The sequence below is a fragment of the Pteropus medius genome, unplaced genomic scaffold (genome assembly GCF_902729225.1).
Source record: "Pteropus medius unplaced genomic scaffold, Ma_sr-lr_union100, whole genome shotgun sequence".
Classification (NCBI taxonomy): Eukaryota; Metazoa; Chordata; class Mammalia; order Chiroptera; family Pteropodidae; genus Pteropus; species Pteropus medius.
Window position 1 is genome coordinate 10,719,307 of NW_024340699.1, and position 22,575 is coordinate 10,741,881.

The following is a 22,575-nucleotide window of genomic DNA, read 5'->3' on the forward strand; positions in this document are numbered from 1 at the left end:
CCTATTGTAAATTCAGCTTTTCATCTTTATTTCCCTTATGTTTAAAATTAGAGTGATCTTCTACTAGTGGTAACCAAAAGGTCTACGATAGACATACCATAGATTTATCTAGACATTATCTAGATAAACCCCTAGGAGAGAAGACTGGAGTGTTAGTCTAACAGAGCTCCCTCCCCGTGGAAGGGAGCAGCAGGCATGAGGTGTAAGAATTTTCCATATCACAATCTTGTACATGATGTATTTATTTAGTAATACATGATATACATATATATCGTATACACTAAAAATTTTATTGGGAGTACACGATGAAGACGATTTGAAGATCACTATTCTATACTTTACTACTGTACAAGTGTGTGGCCAAGTTCCAAGCGGTTGAAAGGAATTAGAGGACATACAGCTTATTGTAGGATCTGGGCCTCCTGGGTTTTAAGAGATGAACCTGGGCTATCTTAACTTGAATTTGAATGCTCTGAACACTGCCATTAATTTACAGGTCTCTGAAGGAAAACTTGTTTACGAGGTAGGAAACAAATTCCATTCCTGGCGCTATTTTCTGCACGGTTTCCTACATGTGGGAATCTCACGATGGGGAAATCCATTCAGGTGTCTCTGAGTTAGACCAATAGGAAATTGGAATCTTTGAAGTTCACGTGCTGTGTACTATGATGCTGTGAATGTTAACAAAGGTTGGGTTGCAGTGAGGGGTAGAGTCACAGCTGGAATTAGGGTGCGGGATCAGCTAAGGATAGAATTCAAGGTAGAACTGAAATGTAAAATTTGACATTTTCCTGAAACACTGTTCCTGCTAGATGCTCTTTGAATGGTTTCATGGTCAAGTCTATTTGAGCAGCCAAATATAAACCCCCGTTAAGACATTCGCACTGCATGTTATTAAATAACAGGCTTCGAGACATCCTGCAGTAAAGAAATTGTTTATTTCACCCAGCATTTCTGAAACTAAAGTGTCCACAGAACACTTATTTCAGAATATCTATTGGCATTTGTTCTGGAAAATACTTGAGAAAATGCTGAATGAAGAGATTATAGATTTCAGAGCTGCCAGGTCTATTAAAGTCAGGGGCTTTGGAGTTAGATACCCAAGTCCATCATCATATTATCTGTGACTAGGGGTAAACTTAGTCTCTCAGACTCTTAATTTCCATCCATAAAATGTATATAATAATTCCTAACTAGGAGAACTGTAGTAAAGATTAAAGAGAAACTATCAACAAGGTTTTCAGCCACCAGCACGTACTCAACGAAAGTTAGACCTTTTCCTGTCATTACAGAGTTAGGTTTTTGAAAGAGGAAGTATTTCTTGAGGACGAATTTGAACTCAGAAATAATCACATCAGGATGAGATCTGCACTTTGATTAGCATTTGGGAGGGGGCATAGTGTGGGGGAAAGGAGCTCGCATAGGACCAGACACACCATGTACTAGATCTAGTAGACCTTGACCCAGGGCCTTCATGTATAAAATGCAGATATCTGCTTCACTGAGCATTTTGAGGATGAAATCAAAGTGTATGTGGTGTGCCCCCCCAGGCCTGGAACACAGGAAGTTCTTGGAAAAATAACAGTGACATCGATAATAATAGTACAAAGCACCATTTTGAACACTTGGCACTATGCCAGGCAAGGAGCCGAGTCTGGCCCTTTCTCAAAAGTGGGGCACACAGACGATTTTCTCACAATGTCCTTTTTAAGGGTACAGATTCCTGCTGGTTCCGACTTCAGGGATGCAGCCCAGTTACGTGCACTCTGACAAATGGTAAGGTCACTACAATTTGAGAATCATTGACTGGGAGGCATGGTTTGCAAGATGGCGAAGACCAGATGGACACTGAACTAGAGAAGGAATGGCCATTAAAGGCCCTGGACTTGGAGAAGAGTGGCCTCATGATGTGAGTCTTGGACCCACACAAATTCATCATGACCCTTTAGCGGAGGGTGTTTGCGAATGAGAGAGAGATGCTGTATGAAGGGATAGTGCGTCGGTTCCAAGTGAGACTTGAAGGGAGGCAATGGGGTAAGTGTCCCTGAGAATAAATCAGGTTTCGTTCCTGTCTGTGGTCCTGTTCCCATCCCATCCCATGAGGCCCAGGTGCCCCTCCACAGCTGCCAGGGAAGTCCACGCCATTGCCACTCGGATTCTTAGGGCTAAGCACTCTTGGTTTGGAAGATCCGGGAGATAATACTCCCAAGGGGGGCCTGATGATTGTCCCTTCTTATGGGAACAGAATAATACAGTTTATTAATAACCAATATTCCTAGGCAAGGTTAGCCAGAAGGGCCTTTCTTTCTTCACGATGCTTCCTCCAGGGGAGCAGGAATATCCTACACGAACCCCCACCTTCGAAGTTGTTTAGAGTTTCTCCTGGTCTTGTTCTTCTCTCCTTAGGAAGGTAAGTGGTGGTGTCATTTTGTTTAAAGACTTACCTGGGACTAAGGAGGTGCCAGAGTCCTTGGCTCTGGCCTTGGGAAAGTAATAAAACGACAGGAAATGCCCTCCAACACCCGGCAGATGGCTTGGTTGGTCCCAGCAGAACCAACCATGGCTGCGCGCCCCTCCCCCCACCCACCTGTCCATCAGTTGGCAACGCCAGTGAGAAAGGCTCAAAGCTTCCTGGCCACGTGAGGTTTTCCAGTTTAGGCGGAGCCGAGACTATGTGGGAGACACCCAGCCTCCCCTCGGTTTCTTAACGCTGTAGCTGAAAGAATCAAGGTGCACCATGGCGCTGAGGGGTCACCTCTGCTTCTGGGCAACGCCCAGACGCAAGCTCATGTGAGCTTCTGTTCTTCGATCTCAAAACTCCAGGCCAAAATGCCAGGACACAAAGCTATGCGCCTTTTCTTCAGCCAAATAAAATCCACAGACAGTGCGTCTTCACAATGAAGCTTGAAACCAGTCAAGCACTTTATTTAAAAAAAAAAAGTCTAAAGGTAAGTATATAGTCTATGCGTGCTACAGCTAATTGTTCACCACCCCCTCACATTATATATCCTCATGTATTTTGTGTTCAAAGGAAATAAAAACCACCACCAGAATTCATCTGTTTGCCGCGAGGCTGTGAGGAGCGCTGGGTATCCAGAGACCTCCAGCATCATCTGATGAGCAGGCACGAGGTGGCAGAGCCATGCTGTCCAAGCCCACTGTCTCCGGAGGGAGGCAAGAGGCGACCTACTTACTCGGCGGCTCCCTGAAGCAGGACATGTGGGTTGTAGCTACGGTGACCATAGTTTCTCGCCACCCCTGCGAGGGCGAAGGGGTGCTATTGACAGTGACGTGGGCACAAAGGCAGAGACAGGCATCCACGGGGGAAAACGGGGCGCCTGTGTTGTCTCAGACTCGCTTATTGCTCTAACCAGCCTGGTGGGGCACCTCCTTTCGTAAGTTCATATTAGACCCGAAAGGGAAGGCTACCGGCTGCGGCACTGGGTTTGGCTTCTTCAAGGAAACAGAGATCAAGCCCCCTTATCCCTGATCGAACTAGGAAGGCCTCCTTCGGAGCGAAGGGTGGAAGTGGGGAGATGGAATATTGAAGCACGACGAGGGGTTCGACACCCCGGCAGGGCAGCACCAGAAACCAGACGTCGCCCCACGGAGCCGGGCGGTCACATCTGTGGGAAAAGTCCTGGGTGGGTGGTTTACAGGTGGGCAAGGACTGTGGAGCCTCCTGGTTTTAATTCTGCAGAAACACAGCTCCGCCTGCAAGGCCAGCACCTTAGCCAGGCTAGGAGCAATGCCTCCGGGCTAAGGGGGAGGCACGCTGCACCCCTCAGGGCTCAGCGTGAACCAGTCAGCATTCAGGCCGCGACCTGACACTAGGTAATCTTTGGTCTATGGCGTGGTATGGCTGTTTGCTGCATAAGCCCTGAAGGACGGGCCTGGACAGCCGAGGGGGGACAAGACTGCCCACCGTCACAGTCCAAAGAGAAGGGCAGGACCTCCCAGGGAGGAGCCTGACCCGACACTTAGAGACTCGGTGCAATAAAAGGATGGGAACCAAACCATGAACGTTCTTGTTCTTGAGGATGTCGTGTTGCCAGCTATTCGCGGGCAGGAGCAATTCCTCCTTTATCTCAGTCAACGCCGGGCACTTTGTACAGGCTGAACAAACACGAGACGACGGTCCATCCCTGAGCCAAGGTCCTTGCAGATGCCGGGGAGATTTAGCACCTGCCCTCGAATGTGGCAAGTTTGTTTCCTTCCATTCCACGTGGTAATGAAATCCCCAGTGGGCTCAGGAATGTTTTAAGGCCTAGAACTCTACCTAAGAAATCGGTTGCGTGGCCAGGTCCGTGGCGGAGGCTCATACACTGACTGCTGGAAGCCAGGTCTGGGCTCTGGCGATTCCTCACTAGGGCAGGGCATTCGAAGTGGTGTGAGCTGGGGCTCAGCTCTCCTCAAGTCTCAACCTGGGACAAGGACCTGAAGCCATCGAATGGCAAAGAAGTTTTAAGCTACACATTTGAGCGAAGGCCTATTTTATCGAGTGGTGGTCCTAAAACTCAGATTTCCCAAAGATTTGGTGACACCGCAAGCTGACGCCACAAGATGTGAGATAAAATTGTCATCGCAAGGAAATAAGCAGGGCTGAGGAAAGGGACGAGCCCCACCTTCGCCCGCCTTTCAGACTGGGGTTCGCCTGAGACCCTCCCTGGATTCAAGTCTCAGCTTAGTCACGATTTAGGTAAAGCTGGGCATGGGGCCTCACCCCAATCCTCGAGTCTCTCGGTAGAGGTGGGGGTCGACCCCACGCACCTCGCAGGGCTGCTGTGAGGGCCCAGCTGAAGGAGGGAGCGAGTTTTGCAAATGCTCTATCGGTTGCCTACAGAATAGTGGCCACAGTTCCGGATGGTATAAACCTAAGTCCCCAGGCAAGGACGCCTAGGGAGAGCCACTGCCACGAAGACCCCCCACTTCCAGGGGCCTGGGGAAGGGCCCACCACTGTGGCAAAAGGAGCTTGGGAGGAGTCCTCAGGACACAAGTGACAGAAAGAAATGTAGCTTCAGTACCTTCAGTTCCTGTCAGAATAATAATAATAAAGAGACAAATTTTTCATCTGCAGGAAAATGTCCTGCCCAGAGAAAGGCAGAACCAATCCGTTCCCACCGGGCTGACCCCCAGGAGGAGGGAATGGGGTCAAAGACAAACCCCTTGGGTGGAATCAGCAAACAAAAATCACGGCCAGGCCGGGAGCCTCGCGCAGCCGGGTGTACCCAGCGCCCAGCACCAAATACTTGCAAAGGTCAATGAAAGCAGAAAGTGAATCAGAATGAAAAAATGTAGAGTTTTGTCTTTTGAAATGTAGTCAAATCCTACACAACAGCTTCATGAAAGCAGTTTAAACCAAAGTGGATCAACAACTCAGGAAGATAGGCCATGGGGCCTTGTCCCACGTGAGCGGGCTGTGAAGACGTGGGTGTCCCAGGTTCTGGGCACAGGGACATGGGGCAGGTGGGTGCTGTAAGAAGTGCCTCAGGGCCCGGCCCCGAGCTCCTTGGGGACAGGACTTACAGATTGGCTGAAGGAAGGACATGCTACTGGGGTCTGAGGGAGAAAAGGTCTTCTGCAGAAACACCCAGAGCCCAAGGCATAGGAGTGACAGAGGACAGCAGAAGACGGCTGCCTGCATCTCGACCTTTGGCACTGCAGGTAGACAGGAACCTCCCCAGGAGAGCTGGCCTTGCGGTTCCAAAAGCATGGCAGCCAAGGAGCACTCTGAATCTGAGATTCTGGGGCAAGACGAGGCTACTGCCTCTTCTCTTGCTGGGTATGGGGGGGCTGCCCTCAGACCTCCCCAGGCAGCCTGGGTCACAGGCAAGAGCTCTGGACTGGGAGCCAGAAACCCTGGGTCCTGGGTCCGCTCTGTGGCTGTGACTCTACGTGAACCACCTCGTCGGAGCGGGTGGGAGGGCTGCCCTGGGCTCCCCCGGGCTCCCCCGAGCGAGACGACAGAGAGCAGAGAGGGAGCAGGCAGGGGGATGAAGAAAAACGCTGCCAAGGCCAGAGCGGGACAAGCAGCAGCAGCAGAGAGGGACAGGCCGTGTGCCTGGCCTGGGCCGTCTGCCTGGCCTGGGTGCCTGTCTCCTGGAGAGCCTATTGCTTGCTACGCGCTACGCTCAGTTTGGTGGAGATATGGTTGCTGGTCCTTGAGCCACCAGGGCCTCTCGAGGCTGGCACGTGAGGCCGCCTCAGCTCCTTTTGCTCCACAAGCTCTATCCCTCAGTGAGGACACAGCACAGGAGCCAAAGCCAGGGCCCTGGCGCCAAACCGGCGTCCCTCCTCCCCGGCACGCCCCCCTCCCGCCCCCGGTCTGCCTCTTGCAGGGCGCAGACGTGGAAGTCAGGCTGGCCTGGATCCCAGCCCTCTTCCCTCCTCTTCCCAGTGCGCTTGGGCACACCGAGCCCAAGTTTCCTCATCTATGAAATGGGTATAATACTGCAAGAGACGGCGGTTGTGAGGATTACACATGAACGTAAAGTGCCGTGTACAGAGTTTGGCACCTACTTACTAGCTACTTGGCAAAGGGGTGCCCGCAAAGGGGCGGGGCTTGTGAACAGTCTCCTTTTACAAACAAGCATTGACATTCTTGCTCTGGGTAGACAGGGGTGAAAGGCCCCGAGGCGGGGCAGGGAGGGATCGGAGCCCGGGCAGGAAGTGAAGCATGCTCCAGGAACCACCCCTATAGGACCGATCGAGATCCCAAGACAGAAGGTGGGGGGCGGGATGGCCCAGTGGACGACCTCCAGGCCCATTCCTGGGCAGCTGCATCTGGTCAAACCTGAGAGGCCCACGGGCCTGAGGCCTCGGGGAAAGGACACCCCCGTGGGACTGGCCCGGAGCCCACTTCTACGGGGTGAAGTCCTTTCTGGTACCAGGCATTTTAGCAACTGGGTGAATAAAGTCACTGGGCTTTTAGAGACATGGAGAAGTTGGAGCAAGCCGTCACGGACTGGGTGGGGCGCCAGGGGGGCTGCCCCTTACTATGCTGGCTCCAAGCCATGAAAAACCCTTCTGCAGTTTCTCCAGATGGTGAGTTCTGGTCCTGGAGGCCTTGGGGAGTCATGGTACCGCTGCTGGGTGGCAATGCCACTGTCCTTAAGGCAGGGATGCTGAGAAGAGAGAAAACAAGCATGTGGCCTCTGAGCCTCCAGGGGCTGCTGCAGGGCAGGGAGGGCTGACCCCACCCATGGGTGAGAAGAAACCACAGTTCTCTAGAGTCTTCCTCCCTTTGAAGCTGTGTGGAGAATGATAAATTAAGAGGCATATTAAATATGTGGGTAGAGCCAGCAGGGATGCGCAGGACCTCCAGACAGGGAGGGAGGAGGCTAGGGCTTCTTTCTGAGATAGTTGGAAGGGATCCACCCCTCCCAGGAGGGGGCCCCGCTGAGGACCTGGCAGAACCACCAGCCACTGCTGTTTTTCTCCCGGACCTCGAACACCGTCCCCTGCTGGAAGCTGCTGGTATCTTCGTCTCCTTCGAAGTTGGCCACGGCCACATACAGGTCCTTTGGGTTGTCGGCATTGGGGGAGGGGGCTGCAGCGACTTTCTCTCTGTTTTCTCCACTCTTGCCCGCCATCCGTGGCCCCAGCCCCCCTCTGCCTCGAATGTCATCTTGGACCCCCGAGGAGTTGGAGAGAAAAGGTCTGGCTTTGGGAGGGACTAGCAGTGCCCGGCCTGGGGCAGGAGACGCTTTGCCTTCACTGGTGTCCCGCTGGGACCCTCTGGCCTCCGGGAGGGGCCCTTTGCCCTCTCTGGCCTCCGGGAGGGGCCCTTTGCCCTCTCTGGCCTCCGGGAGGGGCCCTTTGCCCTCTCTGGCCTCTGGGAGGGGCCCTCTGGCCTCTGAGAGGGGCCTGGATGAAGTTTTCTTGGGTGGGGGTGGTCTCCGGGGCGGGACCACAGGTCTCTGCTGGGGAGCCTCTTGGAGAGGCATGGGTGCATTCTTAGGCACTGGATCTGCGGTCTTGGCTGGCTTCAGAGGGCCTCTGCAGGACATCTCCTTCAGGCCCAGCCCATCCTGTTTGCCCGTCCTGTCCTGGGGGCGGCCAGGCCCCTCCCCTGGGAGGAAGCTGCGGCTGAAGACCATGTCTTGGCCCCCAGCAGCCTGGTGGCTGTCTCCATCCAACAAGGGCTTCTCCTGGGACTTGGCAGGCCTGAGCTTGCTCCTGAGGTTGCAGATGTCCACTTGGTCTTCACCCTGAGGTGGCTCTGTCCTGGGGGAAGGAGCTGGTTTGGGCCTAACCTGAGGTTTGGACTTCACGAACGGATTCTGGGGATTGGCATCCGGCTTCTCCTCCGGTGGGTCGGCTTTGGATTTGGAGATGGGCCGGAGGTGGGGCTTCTTCACTTCCTTGGCCAACACTTTGTGGCCACACTCCAGCCCCATCTCGTTTTTCAGTTGGAACAACTTGCTTTTGTCAGGTTTGGGCTCTGGCCTCCTGCCGTTCCAGGCCGGGGGGCTGTGTTTAGCTGGAATCATCGGCAGAATCATGCCAGGGGGCTTGGGCGAGGAGCCCCTGAGCTGCTCCAGCCTCTGCCGCTCCCTCTCCTGCAGCTCCCCTTCCGACTTGATGATGGATTCTTTCCGGGGAGGGAGGCTGGGCTTCTCCTCCAGGTCAGGGTCCGAGATCTCCTCGTAGCCCGCGCACGACGACAGGTCTGAAGACGCCTTCCTCAGGCCCTCCTTCCCGCCTTTCCAGTCTTTGGACCATTGCATCCCAGAGTCCACGGCGCCATGTGGTGCATCGGGCAGGGGCCGAGAGGGGCCAGTGGCTTCACCGCCCGTGCTGTTTTCCATCACGGCTGCCTCTCCCAGCCGGAGCTGGGTCACCTCGTTGGGCAAGGGAGCCAGAAAGTTGGGTCTCGAGGCATTACTGGTCTTCTTATACTTGTCGATGAAAGTTGCTGGGGCCCATCCTTCTTTATCTTCAATCTGAATATACCACCAGCCACTCAGGTTCTTCTCGATCACCTGGAAGGGAGAACAGAGGAAAGCACTCAGTAGGTATGGTCCTAGGGCCAGTGGGCCAGAACAGTCTGGGAGACCCACATGTACCTTGAATTCTAGAGGCAGAGATTGGCACTCAGCCAATTGCCAGATGACATGTATGGGGACCATCTCAGACTTTACCAGGTATCAGGAACATCTCACTGGGGAGCAGGTTCTTGTCTAACTCTGGATTCCCTCAGAAGTAGTCCCTGACACAGGGACTGGGGTACAGTTAGTTAATTTGAGAGGTGATTTCAGCAAGTACGAGTGAGGAAATGGGGAACATGAGAGCCTATCATGAGCAGTTTACTGCTCTGGGTCCCCCAGGAACCCTCCAAGAAACCACGCAGAATCAGACTGTCCCACTAGGGGTGGGGCCATTTACCTCCTGACTCCTAGTCCCACCTCCCAGGGCATCAACCCTTCCCTCTCTGGGCAGTGTCCTCGGGATGTGGGAAGCTGTCACCTTTGGGGACCTGTGTGCAGCTGCAGGTCAGCCCAGGCGGGTCAGGATGTAGGGCGGGCCACCAGCAGTATCTGCTACAGTTCTAAAGAAGCACAAGGCGAAACCCATATACAGCCCAGACTGGCCTTGGTCACTGCTCCTTTGGTTGGGTACCAGATGAAGTGGCCGGCTGGCCATGCTGGATGAAAAATGCGTATCCTTAAACACGGGAACCACACTCGGCTCACGTTTAGATCTAGGAGAACTGATGTTGAAACGGTGGATGGAATCACCCACAATATCTAAGACCTTATGTTACCTGTTGTCTTCTTGTTCAGCACCATAGGTCTAGATTCTCATGGGTGAAAGTATGTAAGACTATGGGCTCAACAACCGTCTCCCCAAAATTCACATGTCAAAGTCCTCACCTTAGAATGTGACTATTAACTACAGTGGGCCCTCATTCTATACGTCTGATGTCCTTATCAGAGATTAGGACACAAGGAAACATGCCAAATGAGGGACAACCATGTGAGGACGCAGTGAGAAGATGGCCATCTGCAGGCGAAAAGCAGAAACCAGCCCTGCCAACACTTTGACCTTGGACTTCCAGGCTCCAGAACTGCGAGGAAATGAATCCCTGTTGTTTAAACCACTGAGTCTCTGGCATTTTGTGATGGCAGCCGGGCTAACTAATACTTGCCATTCTCTGGCAGGCTCTGTGCATAGGAGATCCTGCAACGTCCTTATGAGATGGGGATCATCACCCCATTTTAAAGATGCAGAACTGAGGCTCTAGAGCCTAAGCCTTCCCCACTCTCTGACCCTGCTTGAGGAGAAGCCGTGCCTGGGGTGAGAAAATGCTGGGGGGCCACAGGCACGGTTCTGCCGCTGTGCCCTGTGCCCAGCTCACAGAGGAATGGCAGCCGCAGACCCAGCACAGGGGGCAGAGGCTGGGCTCAGGGGCTCGCAGTCCTGGTCTCTAGTTCTGGCTTCACTGCTTGCTGCCTGAATGGTCCAGCTACATGTCTGTGATTCCACACCACGAAAACCAGAATGGCCAGAACAGTAAGACCCACAGGCAGGTTTTCATGGCGGCCACATACGCTAATGCATAAAACAGCAAATTATAGTGGAGATCACCGAGAGAGCAGGGTGCATGTGACAGGCATACAGTTGGGTCCCACTCAACTATCTCCAGGAAAGGGCGCTGATAAATGTAAAGTCTTCACACGAGGGTGACCAGCATCCTGCCAGCACTTGGCAACTCTGGCTAACAACCGAAGGGTATTCTGGGCATACAAGTCATCGTCGGCACAGCCGTGAATTCAACAACTCTACGTGTGTACAATAATCAGAATGAAACGTACCAATGGAGATCTGCTAAGCTCACAGTCTATGCAAAGCACTTCAGCAGAAGCTCTAAACATTTGTGTTCTTAGTCACAATTTATGGGAGTTTTCATTGACTAGAAAGAAGCCAAGAGCTATTATGAATAAAATAATCAAATGCAAAGTCACAGGAATGGGGGGTGGGGGGTGGGGTGGGAGAAAAGAGCCTGAGCTTTAAGACCAGAGAGACCTGGGTTCAAATCCCAGCTCCACCACTTACTAGCCATGTAACCTTGGGCAATTTACCTGACTTTCTTTGTCTCAGGTACATCTATAAAATGGGCTGAATATACCGACCTCTCGAGACTTCTGTGAAGATTAATTATCAAGCATGTGAGGTACTTGACACAGAGTGGTGCCAGTATCACCACCATCATTAAAACATGTTTTGAAGATACTTAGGCCAGGCAAGAAATTAAGGTGTTCCTAACACTTCCATTGCTAAAACACTAGGGTTCCGTTAATGAGTTCTGAAGGCTAACATGGTGTTGAAATGAACCAGGGAGAAGAGGAAAACAGAGGATGCAGAATTTATCATAAGAATACTCGGTTAAGCCAAAAACTTTATATAATGTTATTAACCAATAGTATCGCAATAAGTTGGAAAAAAAAAAAAAAAAGAATCACAGGTAGGCAGAGGGAACCAGGCCCACTCACCTCGACCTTCAGGCCCGCCTGGAAGCTGATGCCATCGGGGATGGTCGTCTGGAATTCGGCGATGGTGTAATACTCTTCCTCCACTTGGGGTGGGATGGGAGGCTTGGGCAGGTTGAGACCTCGAGGCTGGAACGATTAAACACGGTGCTAAGTCCAACGGAAGTCCATTCGCATGGCGCTAAAAGGGTGTGTGGGGAGACTGAGGTATACGATCACCCTCAAGGGGGCGCTGGTGGACCCATGGGACAAAACGAAAAGGACCTCTCCTGTCATCATCTCCTAGGTGGGTCATTGGCCCTTCAGCTTTAGAGCCACAAGAAGAGACATGGGACATTTGTCTACACCACGAAAATGAGGCAAGACAATATTCTCTGGTTGTAAAAGCGAGGGTTGTGGAAAGAATTTAAGTTTGGAAGTCAGACTCATGTGGGTTGGAAATAGTGGTTCTGTGTACGGCTGTGGGCAAATCGCATCCCCTTCTGGAGCCCCTGTTTCCTCTCCTGCAGAACAGGTCTACCTGGTGGAGTCGCTGTGAGCATCCCGTAAGTTAACGCGGTAAAGCGCCCAGCACGCGGCATAGCGCCCAACAGGTGCTCAGTAAATGGTGGACATTAAGAAAACAAGGCCCATTTTTCCATGCATTGGTTAGAAAGGTACCCGAAGAATTAAAAATGGAGTATGAAAGTAAAGCAGCAGAATGGAACCACCAACGGCCTTTGTGCTTCACCCCAGCTTCGGTTTCAAGTTACCTCATTTGAGAAGACTGACCTAAGACAAAGGGGAGGGGGCGTGGGAAGCAGAGGGCACGTCCCGAGGCTTAACTGACACAAAGTCGCGGGCAGCTTGTTTTGCCTCCCTGGACCTCAGTCCTTCCTTCCACCTGTTAACGGGACTAGCACTCATCCAGCCTGCTCCACAAGGCAGCCATGTGCACAGGAAGGGAGCATCTTTGGAGGGGGCGAGGTACGTGTGAGGGGCCAGTCTCAGTTCAGGGCCGGCTCCCCAGTAGCGAGGGTCCACTTACTATGGTCATGTCCCGGCGAGGAGGGGGTCTCTGCCTCATCTTGGGCGATCCTATAAAAAGACGAGATCTCATTTCACGTGCACACAGAATTCCGGAGACAAAATTCCTGAGGGAGACACCAGGAGAGAGCCATTCTCTCCCGCACGAGGTTGGGCAAAGCGCTTCACATAGGCACGGGTGGGTTGCTGCGACCCTTCCTGTGAGAAGCGCCTGATAGCAAGGGGCTGGTCAGACGTGGCTCGGGGCAGCCGTGAGCTGGAGTGAAGGAAAGCTTTCCAGCTGGGGTCCGAGGGTGGGCTTCAGAATAACGCGGAGGGGAGTCGCGACAAGTTATTTGACTCTTTGAGCCCCAAGGCCCTCATCTGTAAAAGGGGGGATACTGCCTGCCTCCCGGGGCAGAGGTGAAGATGAAAGTAAACAATACGTATGAGGCTCCTGGCATGCCATCAACGTCACCACTCCTGGCTTTGTGCTCTAGAACAGACCCGCAGGCAACAAAATAAACGGAACCAAACAAAGTTGGGCTGGCGACTTCGGGGGTTTTTACTCTGGAGTCAGTGTGCCCTCGCTTTGGGTCTCAGGAGGAGGATGGCTTTGCAGTGGTCCAAGGCTCCTGGATAAAGGCAGAATATTGCGGAAGGCACCTCATGTGTTTGTTGCCAGAGCTGGTTTAGCATGGGTCTACACAGAGGGGTAGTTTGGCAGTTGGAGTGTGGAGATGTTAATCTCTTAAACAACCATTTCCCCTGTCTTCTATTAGAATAAATAGCAATAGAGTTTTAGCCAGACATTTAGCTGCCTCTACAAAGACTACATCTCCCAGACTCCCTTGCAATTAGGTATTACCACGTGACTAAGTTCTGGGATGTGAGAGACTGGGAAGAGTGTAGCTTCTGAGTCGGGTCCTCCACTTCTCGCTGCCTCCTTTTCATTGGCTGGACTAGTGGTGAGCCATCCCAGACTAGGTGGAGGAGGGTGACACACGACAGAGGCAGCGTAAAAAGGCTCTTGACTGCATGCAGTTGGACACATATCTGAACTGCTTTGTGAAAAAGAAAGAAACGTCTAAAGTATCTGAGCCACTATTATTGGTTGTATGTATGTGGTTGGGTGGGTGGGAGTGTCTTTGCTTGAGTATCTGAACCTATCCTAACAAATACATGGGGTTTCAAATTTTCATTCACTCCTCTAAGTTAATGAGAATCCTCCTGTGCTCTTGGCCGTGACAAATTAGAATCACAGAAACTAGGGGCTGGAGAGAACCCTGCTGTAGCTTGTCAGTACTTTCTCAGAGCAGCTAAGCAGAGAATGAGACGCTCAGAAAGTTCATGGACTACAAACAGCCGAATAAGCCCAGCCAGGAGCAAGTGACTTCACCTTGTGGCTAACGGGAAGTCCCTTCCCAGCAGAGATCTCTTCCGCCCCTAACTGCAGGACAGGACCATGTGCTGGAGGCTGGAGTCCCAGGTATGCAGCAGACAACAATGAACCCTACTCTCAGCTGCGTTGGTAACATTAAATGATAAAACAGATAACGGGAAAGCTTTGAAAAGCAAGATGGGTAAAGAACTGCTGTTGAAATACACCCAACATCAGACCAACTTCTTCCTCTGGCTCTGGCACTGGAGTCAGATGGGCCTGCGTTCAAGTCCTGGCCCGACCGTTCACTAGCTGGGTGGCCTTGGACAAATCCCCTTATCTCTCTGCTTCCTAATCGGTAAAACGAAAGTAACAAGTCCCCCAGAGGTGGTTAGGAGGAGTCGATGAGACCGACCGTAGAGTCCTGGCACACAGTAGGGGCTTGGGCAGTAGTTGCTATCATGACCATCACGGGGTGGTGGGAATGACGTGGTGTGGAGTAGGACAGCCAGTCTCTGCACTCGGGTTCTGCCACTTGCTGGCTGAATGATCTGGAACAAGCGCCCGAGGGCTTCTGAGCCTCTGTTTTCTTACCCACAGGACGGGGGGGAGGGGGCAGCAGGGCTGCTGTGAGGACGAGGGACAGTATGCGAGGCGCACTGAACACAGAGCCTGGTGCACAGTACGTAGGCCCGGCCTCCGGGAGCTCAGCTGGGCATCACTCACTCTGCTTGACGTCACCATCAGGTGCTGGGCGGCCCTCGAACCGGCCGTCCTTCTGGTTGTTGAGCAGCTCCTTCTCCCTGCCCACCAAGTTCGGCTGCCGGGAGACTCCATCCAGGTCGAGGACGCCTGCGTGGGCAGATGAGCCAGGGCCCGGCTTCGGGGGTACGGGCTCCCCGCTGCTCTTCTTCAGGTACGAGGCTGGGGCCCAGCCCTCTTTGCCCTGGTACCTGGGAGGAGGAGGCAGGATGCTGGTCAGGCTGCTCTGCCAGGCGCACGGAAAGAAGCCGCGATCCTGCTGTGCATCACACGATGGGTCACAAGGGCCCAGGGCCAGAGGCAGGCATGCCGCTCGCTGCCTCCGGACGAACCCTAAGCGCTCAGAGCTTGGCATTCGAGGCTTTTCCAGCCTGGACTCTGCCTGGCTCCCAGCCTCATCTCTCACAGGAACCCCATGTCCCGCCCCACTCCACGTGGTCTGCAGCCTCCCAAACGCACCGCCACCATCTTCCAACCTCGATGGGTCTGCTTTTGGGGACCCTCTGCCTGGAAAGCCCCTTCCCCCTCTGCTTCCTGCTTCTCTTCCCCGGCTCTGCTTAATACCATTTCCTCTCTCAAGCCTTTCCTGAACTGCAGAGAATGAAGCCCTCACTGCACGGTATCCGCTGTCACCCGCACATGCCACAATCCCAGGACCTACGACACGACATCTGCCAGTGGCAGTCAGGATACAAGCTCTGGGGCAGGGCCCGCGACTGAGCCACCTCTGTGTGTCAAAGGTCTCGGTGCCCATGAAGTGAATGAAAAAATAAAAGGACAAATGGACTGACCACATATGGGCCTGGCAAGGGCAGGCAGCCTCTGCCACAGCCGCTGCAGTGGTGAGTGGGCTCTGGGGTGAGAAAGGTACAGGTTCAAATCCTGGTTCTGTCACTTTCTAGGTACAGTCAGACCCTCAGACGACTGCAGCCCTCGCTGACACCCTACTGCAATCTCCTGAAGGACCCAGAGCCGATGAAGCCACCCTCAAATTCCAGAGCCACTAGGTTTGGGGATAATTTATGCAGCAGGATAGTGTACCTACTCAAGCTACGTTAGGTATCAGCATGGTTACCCCTTCGCACCTTAGTTCTGAAGGTCCCCCCTCCTCAGGAAGCCTTTCTGACCCCCCGGTCCCGGAAGTCCCTCTTCTGTGCTCTAAACCCACCCCGTGTACCTCGCTGACGCACCGTTCCCTGCCCTGGCCCGTCATTGCGTATGAGTCTGTCCTCAGCGCCTGCTAGTGTGAACCTGTGTCTTTCTCACTGTTGACCCCCTCAGCTCCCGGAACAGGACCTGGCCCAGGACAGATTCTCGGTGTGCGCTGCGTGAATGAATAAAGCATCACACGCTCAGCCCCACGTGAGTACCCCTGACACCCTGCCTCACACCGTAGCGCAGACACCGGGTCACGGGGACCCCAGGCTTCCTCCCTGGCCCTCACTTCCTACAGTCGCAGCCTGTCTACTGGGGTGAGTGAGGGGGTTCCCAGAAGTTTCATGACTAAACCTGGGAAAGTCCCGGGCAGACCAGCACGAGTTGGCCACCCTCCCTGCCTATGGGTTTCAGACTCTATCACGCAGGTGAAGGAGCTGTGACAGTGTCTGAAATGCCTTCACTACTGGACCCTGAGACAGGAGGGTAAGTGGTCGGCTCTAGGATGAGGTCCAGGCCCTGCGGGGTTACGCATTGTAACTGGTCTCAGAGAAGGGCTGGATGGGGAAATCACGCACAGGGCTGCTCCGCCTCCGCTCACTTCTTATGAGAAACATCTGGAGGTGGAGGCCGGTCTTGCTCAACAGTTACTGCTATCTGTGGTTCGCTGTGTTTGGAGAAGATTTTGCTTATTATGGATTTTTAGAGAAGGCTCTAAGCCAAACCGCACAGAGGAGAAGCAGCCTTTCAGGGCTCGGGCTGAAACCTCACCCCTTCCGCAATGGCTCACAGAGCTCTGTGCAGCTGGAGCACACATGACCTGAAACCCGCCCAGCTACGGCAGGTACCTGATCTTCCACCAGCCCTCCAGGTTCTTCTGGATGACCTCCACCACGACCCCTCTCTCCAAATTCATTTCATCCTGATCACGAGCAGTGTACGGGTAGATGACCGTGTACTTCTCCTCTGCGGGGACAAAGGGATGTGGGAATAAATTGAGGAAACAGAGTTCAAGGACGCTGACAGCCCCAGGATGCCGACGGCCGAGGCTGTGTGGTCCATGAGATGCCCTGGCTGATCGGAGGGAAGAATCTCCTCCAGAAATTTCTGGGCTCCTCCGGGCCCTCACTTAGCCCTGGACGCCGACCCTACACAAGCGGCAACAGGACACAGGACAAAGGGCAGGTTCCCATCCCTCTGACACTCCTCAGCGTCATGCATGCATCCTCATCTTCCTTCAATCTGTGCCTTCAAGGTCACCTTCCTTGACCTTGCCTTCTGCGACAGTCAGACTCATAGCATCCTCATCCCCCTTACCCAGGTTTACTTAGCCCCCACGACAGGAATTCTGTCCTAATGCACCCTACACTTATTTATTGTGTTTCCGGTTTGTCTCTCTGGAATGAGCTCCCTGAAGGCAGGGATTTGCATCTGTCTCCAGCACTGGGAACGGTACTGGGAATACTAAGTACCTGTTTAATAAATGAACAAGTCCTGGGGGCCAGGTGGGAGCCACCTTACTCACATGAGAGGAGGTTAAAATCTCCGGGCTCCTCCGCAGTTCTTGCTGGCGGGGGGTTCAGGGATGAGCTGGATTTGGCAGCACATGGCGTCAGGTTAAAAATCGCTGCCAAGGACACAGCTAGAAGTTTTCATTACCTAGCTGGTAACTAATCTTTATTTTTCATTAATTATTTCCAAGGCCCTGGGTCCAACCATTCCTAAAGCTCAAATTTATTTTTCAAATTAATTTTTATCAAGAAATAATTGAACACTGCATTATTTTTAGGTGTGCAATATAATGATTTTATATATATATATCGCAAAATGATCTCCTGCTTCGATTTCCATTAATATCACTGGGGTGCCTTCCCCTTCCCTCTCTCTGGTCTCTGCTCCCTCCCCCAAAGCCAGGGGACAATCCTTATGGCCCCACCACCTCCTAGAGAACTGCTTCCAGCTATGTCCAGCCTGGGCTCAGCTGAGAGGGTTGCTCATTGTCACACTCAGGCAGGGCCCTCCTGGGAGCAGGAGAATAACTCCCATCCCAACACGGCCAGCAGTGACTGCTAAGCCTGAGAACAGACGAGTGTCCTAGGGGAGCCCAGAGGGCTTTCCTGTTTTGGTTACATCCTGGCCCCCGGGAGTGACCGAGTCAGCTGTGGGCTGGTGTGGATGCTTAGTGTTGGGGCTGACTCTCTCTCTTTAGGAAAACACCACAGGCTCTCTGTGGCCTGCCCAGCTGGTGCAGAGGGAGGTGGAAAACACACAGCGCATTTATAGATTGATCGATCTAGCCCACTGATCTGCTCTGTGGGGGCTGAGCTGACTCAAGTTGCACATATCCTGTGTCCAGCAGCCAGCTGTTCCCCAAGCTCACAGAGGCGACAGGGTGGGGGTGTGGGTGCTATGAAGGAGGTCGGGGATAATTCAACCTTGTGAATACACAGAGGTTCTGTTGGTTGAGAAGGGGCGCTGTTTGTGTCCCGAACTAAGAACAGTCAGTCCTGCAGGCCCTGGGCTCCTGGGGCTGGCACCCTTCAGCTGATGGCACAGGGGGATTCTCCAGCTCCCAGAGGCCTCTGGGCTTCATGAGACACTCACTGATCCCTCACAAAGCTTAGAGTGGAAGACCTTGTAGGCTGAGGAGAGTGTGTGATCCTGGCCTGGCACCCCATCTGGCCACTGTAATTGGTTGGGAGATGGCACATGACTCTCGTGGGTCAGCTGGCACGAATCCTGGGTTTGTGTTAATGGAGAAACACTTTTTTGGAGGATGTTCTTGAAGCGTGCCTGGAACTACTGCTACCATGAGAGAATGCTTCTGGCAAGGTAGAGAACAGAGCAGAGAGGTGGCAAGAGTGAGTCTCAGGTCCCGGCGATGTTTTTAAGCCCCTGGATCCAGCCATGCCTGAAGCTAGCCCTACCTTGACTTTTTAGTGATAGAAGTCAATACACCTCTCTTTTCGCTGAAGCCGAATTAAAGTGGGTTTCTTTCCCTTTTAAGTCAAATGTGCCTAACAAAAGGAATGGGTCAGCATTACAGAGGCTCCCAGACTTCGTTTTTTAAACCGGGAAACTTCAGAGCCCAGGCTCCCTCCTCCCAAAGCGACATGCCACCACACGCACGGCACGGACAGGCTCAGTGTCTCGCATGCAGCAAGCACAGGCAGTGCAGAGCATGGATGCGCATGCGGACACAGGGACCCGGCTCCAAACACCGAACAGGGAAGGAAAATCCGAGGTAGACACCTTGACGCCAGCTGATGGCATACAAGTCCCCCAGGGTCCGGCGGCGGCCCACGGGCCGGGGCAAAGACCAGTACCTCCATGAGGCTGGACAGGCAGCATGGGGAGGCGAAGGGCAGAAGGCAGAAGTGAGAAGAAAGCACTTTCTGTGTCTCCAGGCAAAAGGGGCACCGAGCACATGTTCTCATCTAGGAGCCATTCTTTCTGCGTCTATGCCAAACCCTGGTGGCTCAGAGGGACCGAGATCCTGAGTATTAACCTTGAACTTCAGTAAAGAGCCCTCCAGGAGACATAATTCTATTCCTGGCACAATTACAGAGGGGCACTATGAGAAGCCCTTGTGGCAGGGGGAAGGAAAATGTACAACTCCTTAGGCCAATGTGGTCTCTCTCCCATCTCCCAGCTGTGTGGCCCTGGGCAAGCGTCTCTACCTTTCTGAGCCTGTTTTCTCATCTGTAAAATGGGGATAATAACTACGCCCTTACCGAGGCAAGCCGTGGTAGTCGTCACTGTCTGAGAGCTGTGGTTTCCCTGCAGTAGACCACTGCTCCCTATCAGAGTTCACTCTGCAGTATCCCCGTGCTCAGCCAGGCCCTGCTTGGCCCTACGGACATGAACCAACAGATGCTCTACTCTGAGGGCTGTTGGCCACTAAGTACAAAACCACATACAATTATTTTGTTAACCTTGACCCTAGAAGAATTCCCCTCCTTCTCACCCTCTTTTCTGACAGATATATACTTAAGTGGCTTTGTGCTTTCTCAAAACAGTCAACTAAAAGCCCCAAATATTCAACTCTAGGCAAGGCATAGCTGTATGTTAACAATTGTTCCGAGTTACAATTTTAGGTTCTCTGCCAAGCGCTTTGAATGTGAGATCTCATTTAATTAAGGGGAAAAAAAAAATCCCATGACGTAGACATCACCATTCTCATTTTTAGAGGAGGGGCTGAGTTGCAGAGAGGTTAGGTTGCTGGCCAAGTTCGCTCAGCCTGTAAGTGGTGCAGCTGAGATTCAAATTCAGGTCTGTCTGACTCCAAAACTCTTCTGTTTATTAGCTAAGATGAACTCATATTCTACTTTTAGAAATGCTTCTGCGGGGAAGGGAGTCAGTTGAGCCTCTGGATTTCTGACATGGCAGAAGCCACCTTTTAGGACACCTGTAGGTAAAGTTCTCTGGGAAATGCAAGCGTGTGTGGGTGAGCGAAGGGGGTTCAGCCCTAATCCTGATGCCCAGTCAGGACATTAAACTGACAAGGAAAGCAGAGATCCTTACAGATGGCTTCAGATGTCTTGCGAATGAGCTGGAAGCAGCCCCAGCATCTTGGTCATCAGAATAATTCAAGGGAGGAAAAGTGACATGTTGACAGCCAACAGGCTGGGCCCTCCTGGGGTCCCATGGAGGTGTCACAAACCCAGCTCCGGCCAGGCATACCTGAATTGGCTCCCAAAAGTCCCTAAGGGTGGGCGGGCTTGCCCATCAGCCCTGACTCCATGGTCTGGCTTCGCGTCCACGGGCTACAGAGCCTAAGCCAGCAAGCAGCTGAGACTTGGAGGCAGAGGCCAAGGAAGAAATCAGGTGAGGAAGCCCCCACACGGGTGATAGCTAGCATAGGTCTCCCCAGAAAGCCTGAGGCTCGAGTTGTGGCCTACCTTCCTCAGGCTGCAGAGAAAACTCATCCTGCCCACCATCCTGCCCTTCGAGGCAGGTTGCGGGCACCCAGCCTTGCTCCTCGGCGGTGCTGACGAACCACCATCCTGGGAAAACGAGAGAGCAGACTGGTTGGTATCAGCTGGGTCAGGCGTGAGGTCTGGGCATCGGAATATAACAACGTATTTGGCCACGGCATGAGTCAAGGCTCAGGGTAAGGCTCGAGAGGCACTATTTTCTTGGTGAAACACAACTAGCCATGGTCACTGGCTACTAACTGCTAAAGAGCGGTAAAGGAGGACCCACTCCTGAGCCGGGACAGGGGAGAGAAGGGTCCCCCCGAATGGTGAGAGTAAGGAATGCAGCTACTTTCACTGAGGTGTGCGAGGCACTAATCATTTCGCTTGTTTTGTTTTATATCATCTTCATATTACCTTACCCTCCCCCCTGCACAAATGAGGAAACTGAGGCTCCACGAGGCGGCAGACGTGTCCAACTTCATACAGCTTATGGCAGAGCTGCGGTGCATACCCAGGGCTGTCTGATACTGAAGCCACTGCTCTAGTAACTTATCTGATTTTGCGTCCATTCATGTCAAGGTCAATCCGGCAGCAGATGTAACTGCTTGAGAGGCCTCTCACCCAGACTCAGGCCAGCCTTCTTTAGAAAAGGCTCTCATAGAGCTGTGCTGGGCAGAATAATGACTCGTCAAAGAGGTCCAGGTCCTCTAAATGCGGTTAAGTTATATGGCAAAGAGGAATGGAGGCTGCAGACGGGATTACGATTGCTGGTCAGCTGACCTTCACACAGGGAGACAATCCTAGGTTATCTGGGAGGGCCAATGTCATTGCCAGGCTCCTTACGTATGGGAGAGGGAGGCAGGAGAGACATGGGAGATGTGCCGTGGCAGAGAAGCACACAGAGGTGCAACGCTGCTGGCTCTGAAGACGGAGGAAGGGGCCATCACACACACACGCACACGCACACGCACGCACGCGCGAGCACGCACACCTTGACTCATTGTACTTCACTGTACTTCGCAGGTACTGTGATTTTTGCAAATTGAAGGCAAGACCCTCCACCAGCAAAAAAAAATTACAACTCCCCGAATGCTCAGGTGATGCTTAGCACTTTTTGCAATAAAGCATTTTTCATTAAGATATGTGCATTTTTAAAGACATAACACTATTGCACATTTAACAGACTATAGTAGTGTGTAAATGTAACTTTTATACGCACTGGGAAACCAAAAAATCCACGTGACTTGCTTTACTACGGTGTTTGCTTTATTGTGCGGAGACAGAGCCGAACCCGCACGATCTCTGAGGTCTGCCCGTACTGCACGCAGACGTGTGTGTGTGCACGCGCGTGTGCGTGTGTGCACCATTGTCAAGAAGGATTCATTTATGCCTACATGATAGAAGGGCTATCTGGGGTTTGTAAGGGGACTAGGGTCGAAGTTAGTGAAAAAAATTGATTTTAAATTTATCATTAATGTTTTAAGAAAAACGTATCCATGTATTACTTGGATAAGAAATATATAATTAAAAATAAACGCTGCCAGTTTCTTGGCCAAGCTCTGACCACCCGTCCTTTTTTCCCTGCTGGCCTCTGGACTACCAGGCTGGTCCCCGACAGCCCACTCTGGCTCCTAGTTGTCTGCGATGCATCTTCCTGCCTCACTCCAGCGGGGGGCCCAGGGGGTGGGTGCTCACTCCAGTGGGGGCCCAGGAGGTGGGTGCTCACTCCAGCGGGGGCCCAGGGGGTGGGTGCTCCTTTCTTTCCTCCCCACAGAGCACTCTAGCCACGCCCATGACCTGCCATACTCATTCGCAGGAATTAGAAAGTCACATGGCCTTGGGGCCAGCTGGAAGTGGTTT

General features: G+C 52.8%; 1 protein-coding gene across 1 annotated transcript in view; it reads right to left on the minus strand.

Moving 5' to 3' along the window:
* Positions 1-2,931: 2,931 nt before the first annotated feature.
* SH3PXD2B (SH3 and PX domains 2B) overlaps positions 2,932-22,575 on the minus strand; it is an 82,329-nt gene continuing 62,685 nt past the window's right edge. Inside the window, exons 7-12 of the mRNA XM_039876357.1 lie at positions 20,698-20,802; positions 16,645-16,762; positions 14,606-14,832; positions 12,521-12,570; positions 11,497-11,622; positions 2,932-8,985 (exon numbers count right to left, since the gene is read on the minus strand). Coding sequence (XP_039732291.1) covers positions 7,342-8,985; positions 11,497-11,622; positions 12,521-12,570; positions 14,606-14,832; positions 16,645-16,762; positions 20,698-20,802 — 2,270 coding nt within the window. The 3' untranslated portion in view covers positions 2,932-7,341. The remainder of the gene's footprint in view (positions 8,986-11,496; positions 11,623-12,520; positions 12,571-14,605; positions 14,833-16,644; positions 16,763-20,697; positions 20,803-22,575) is intronic.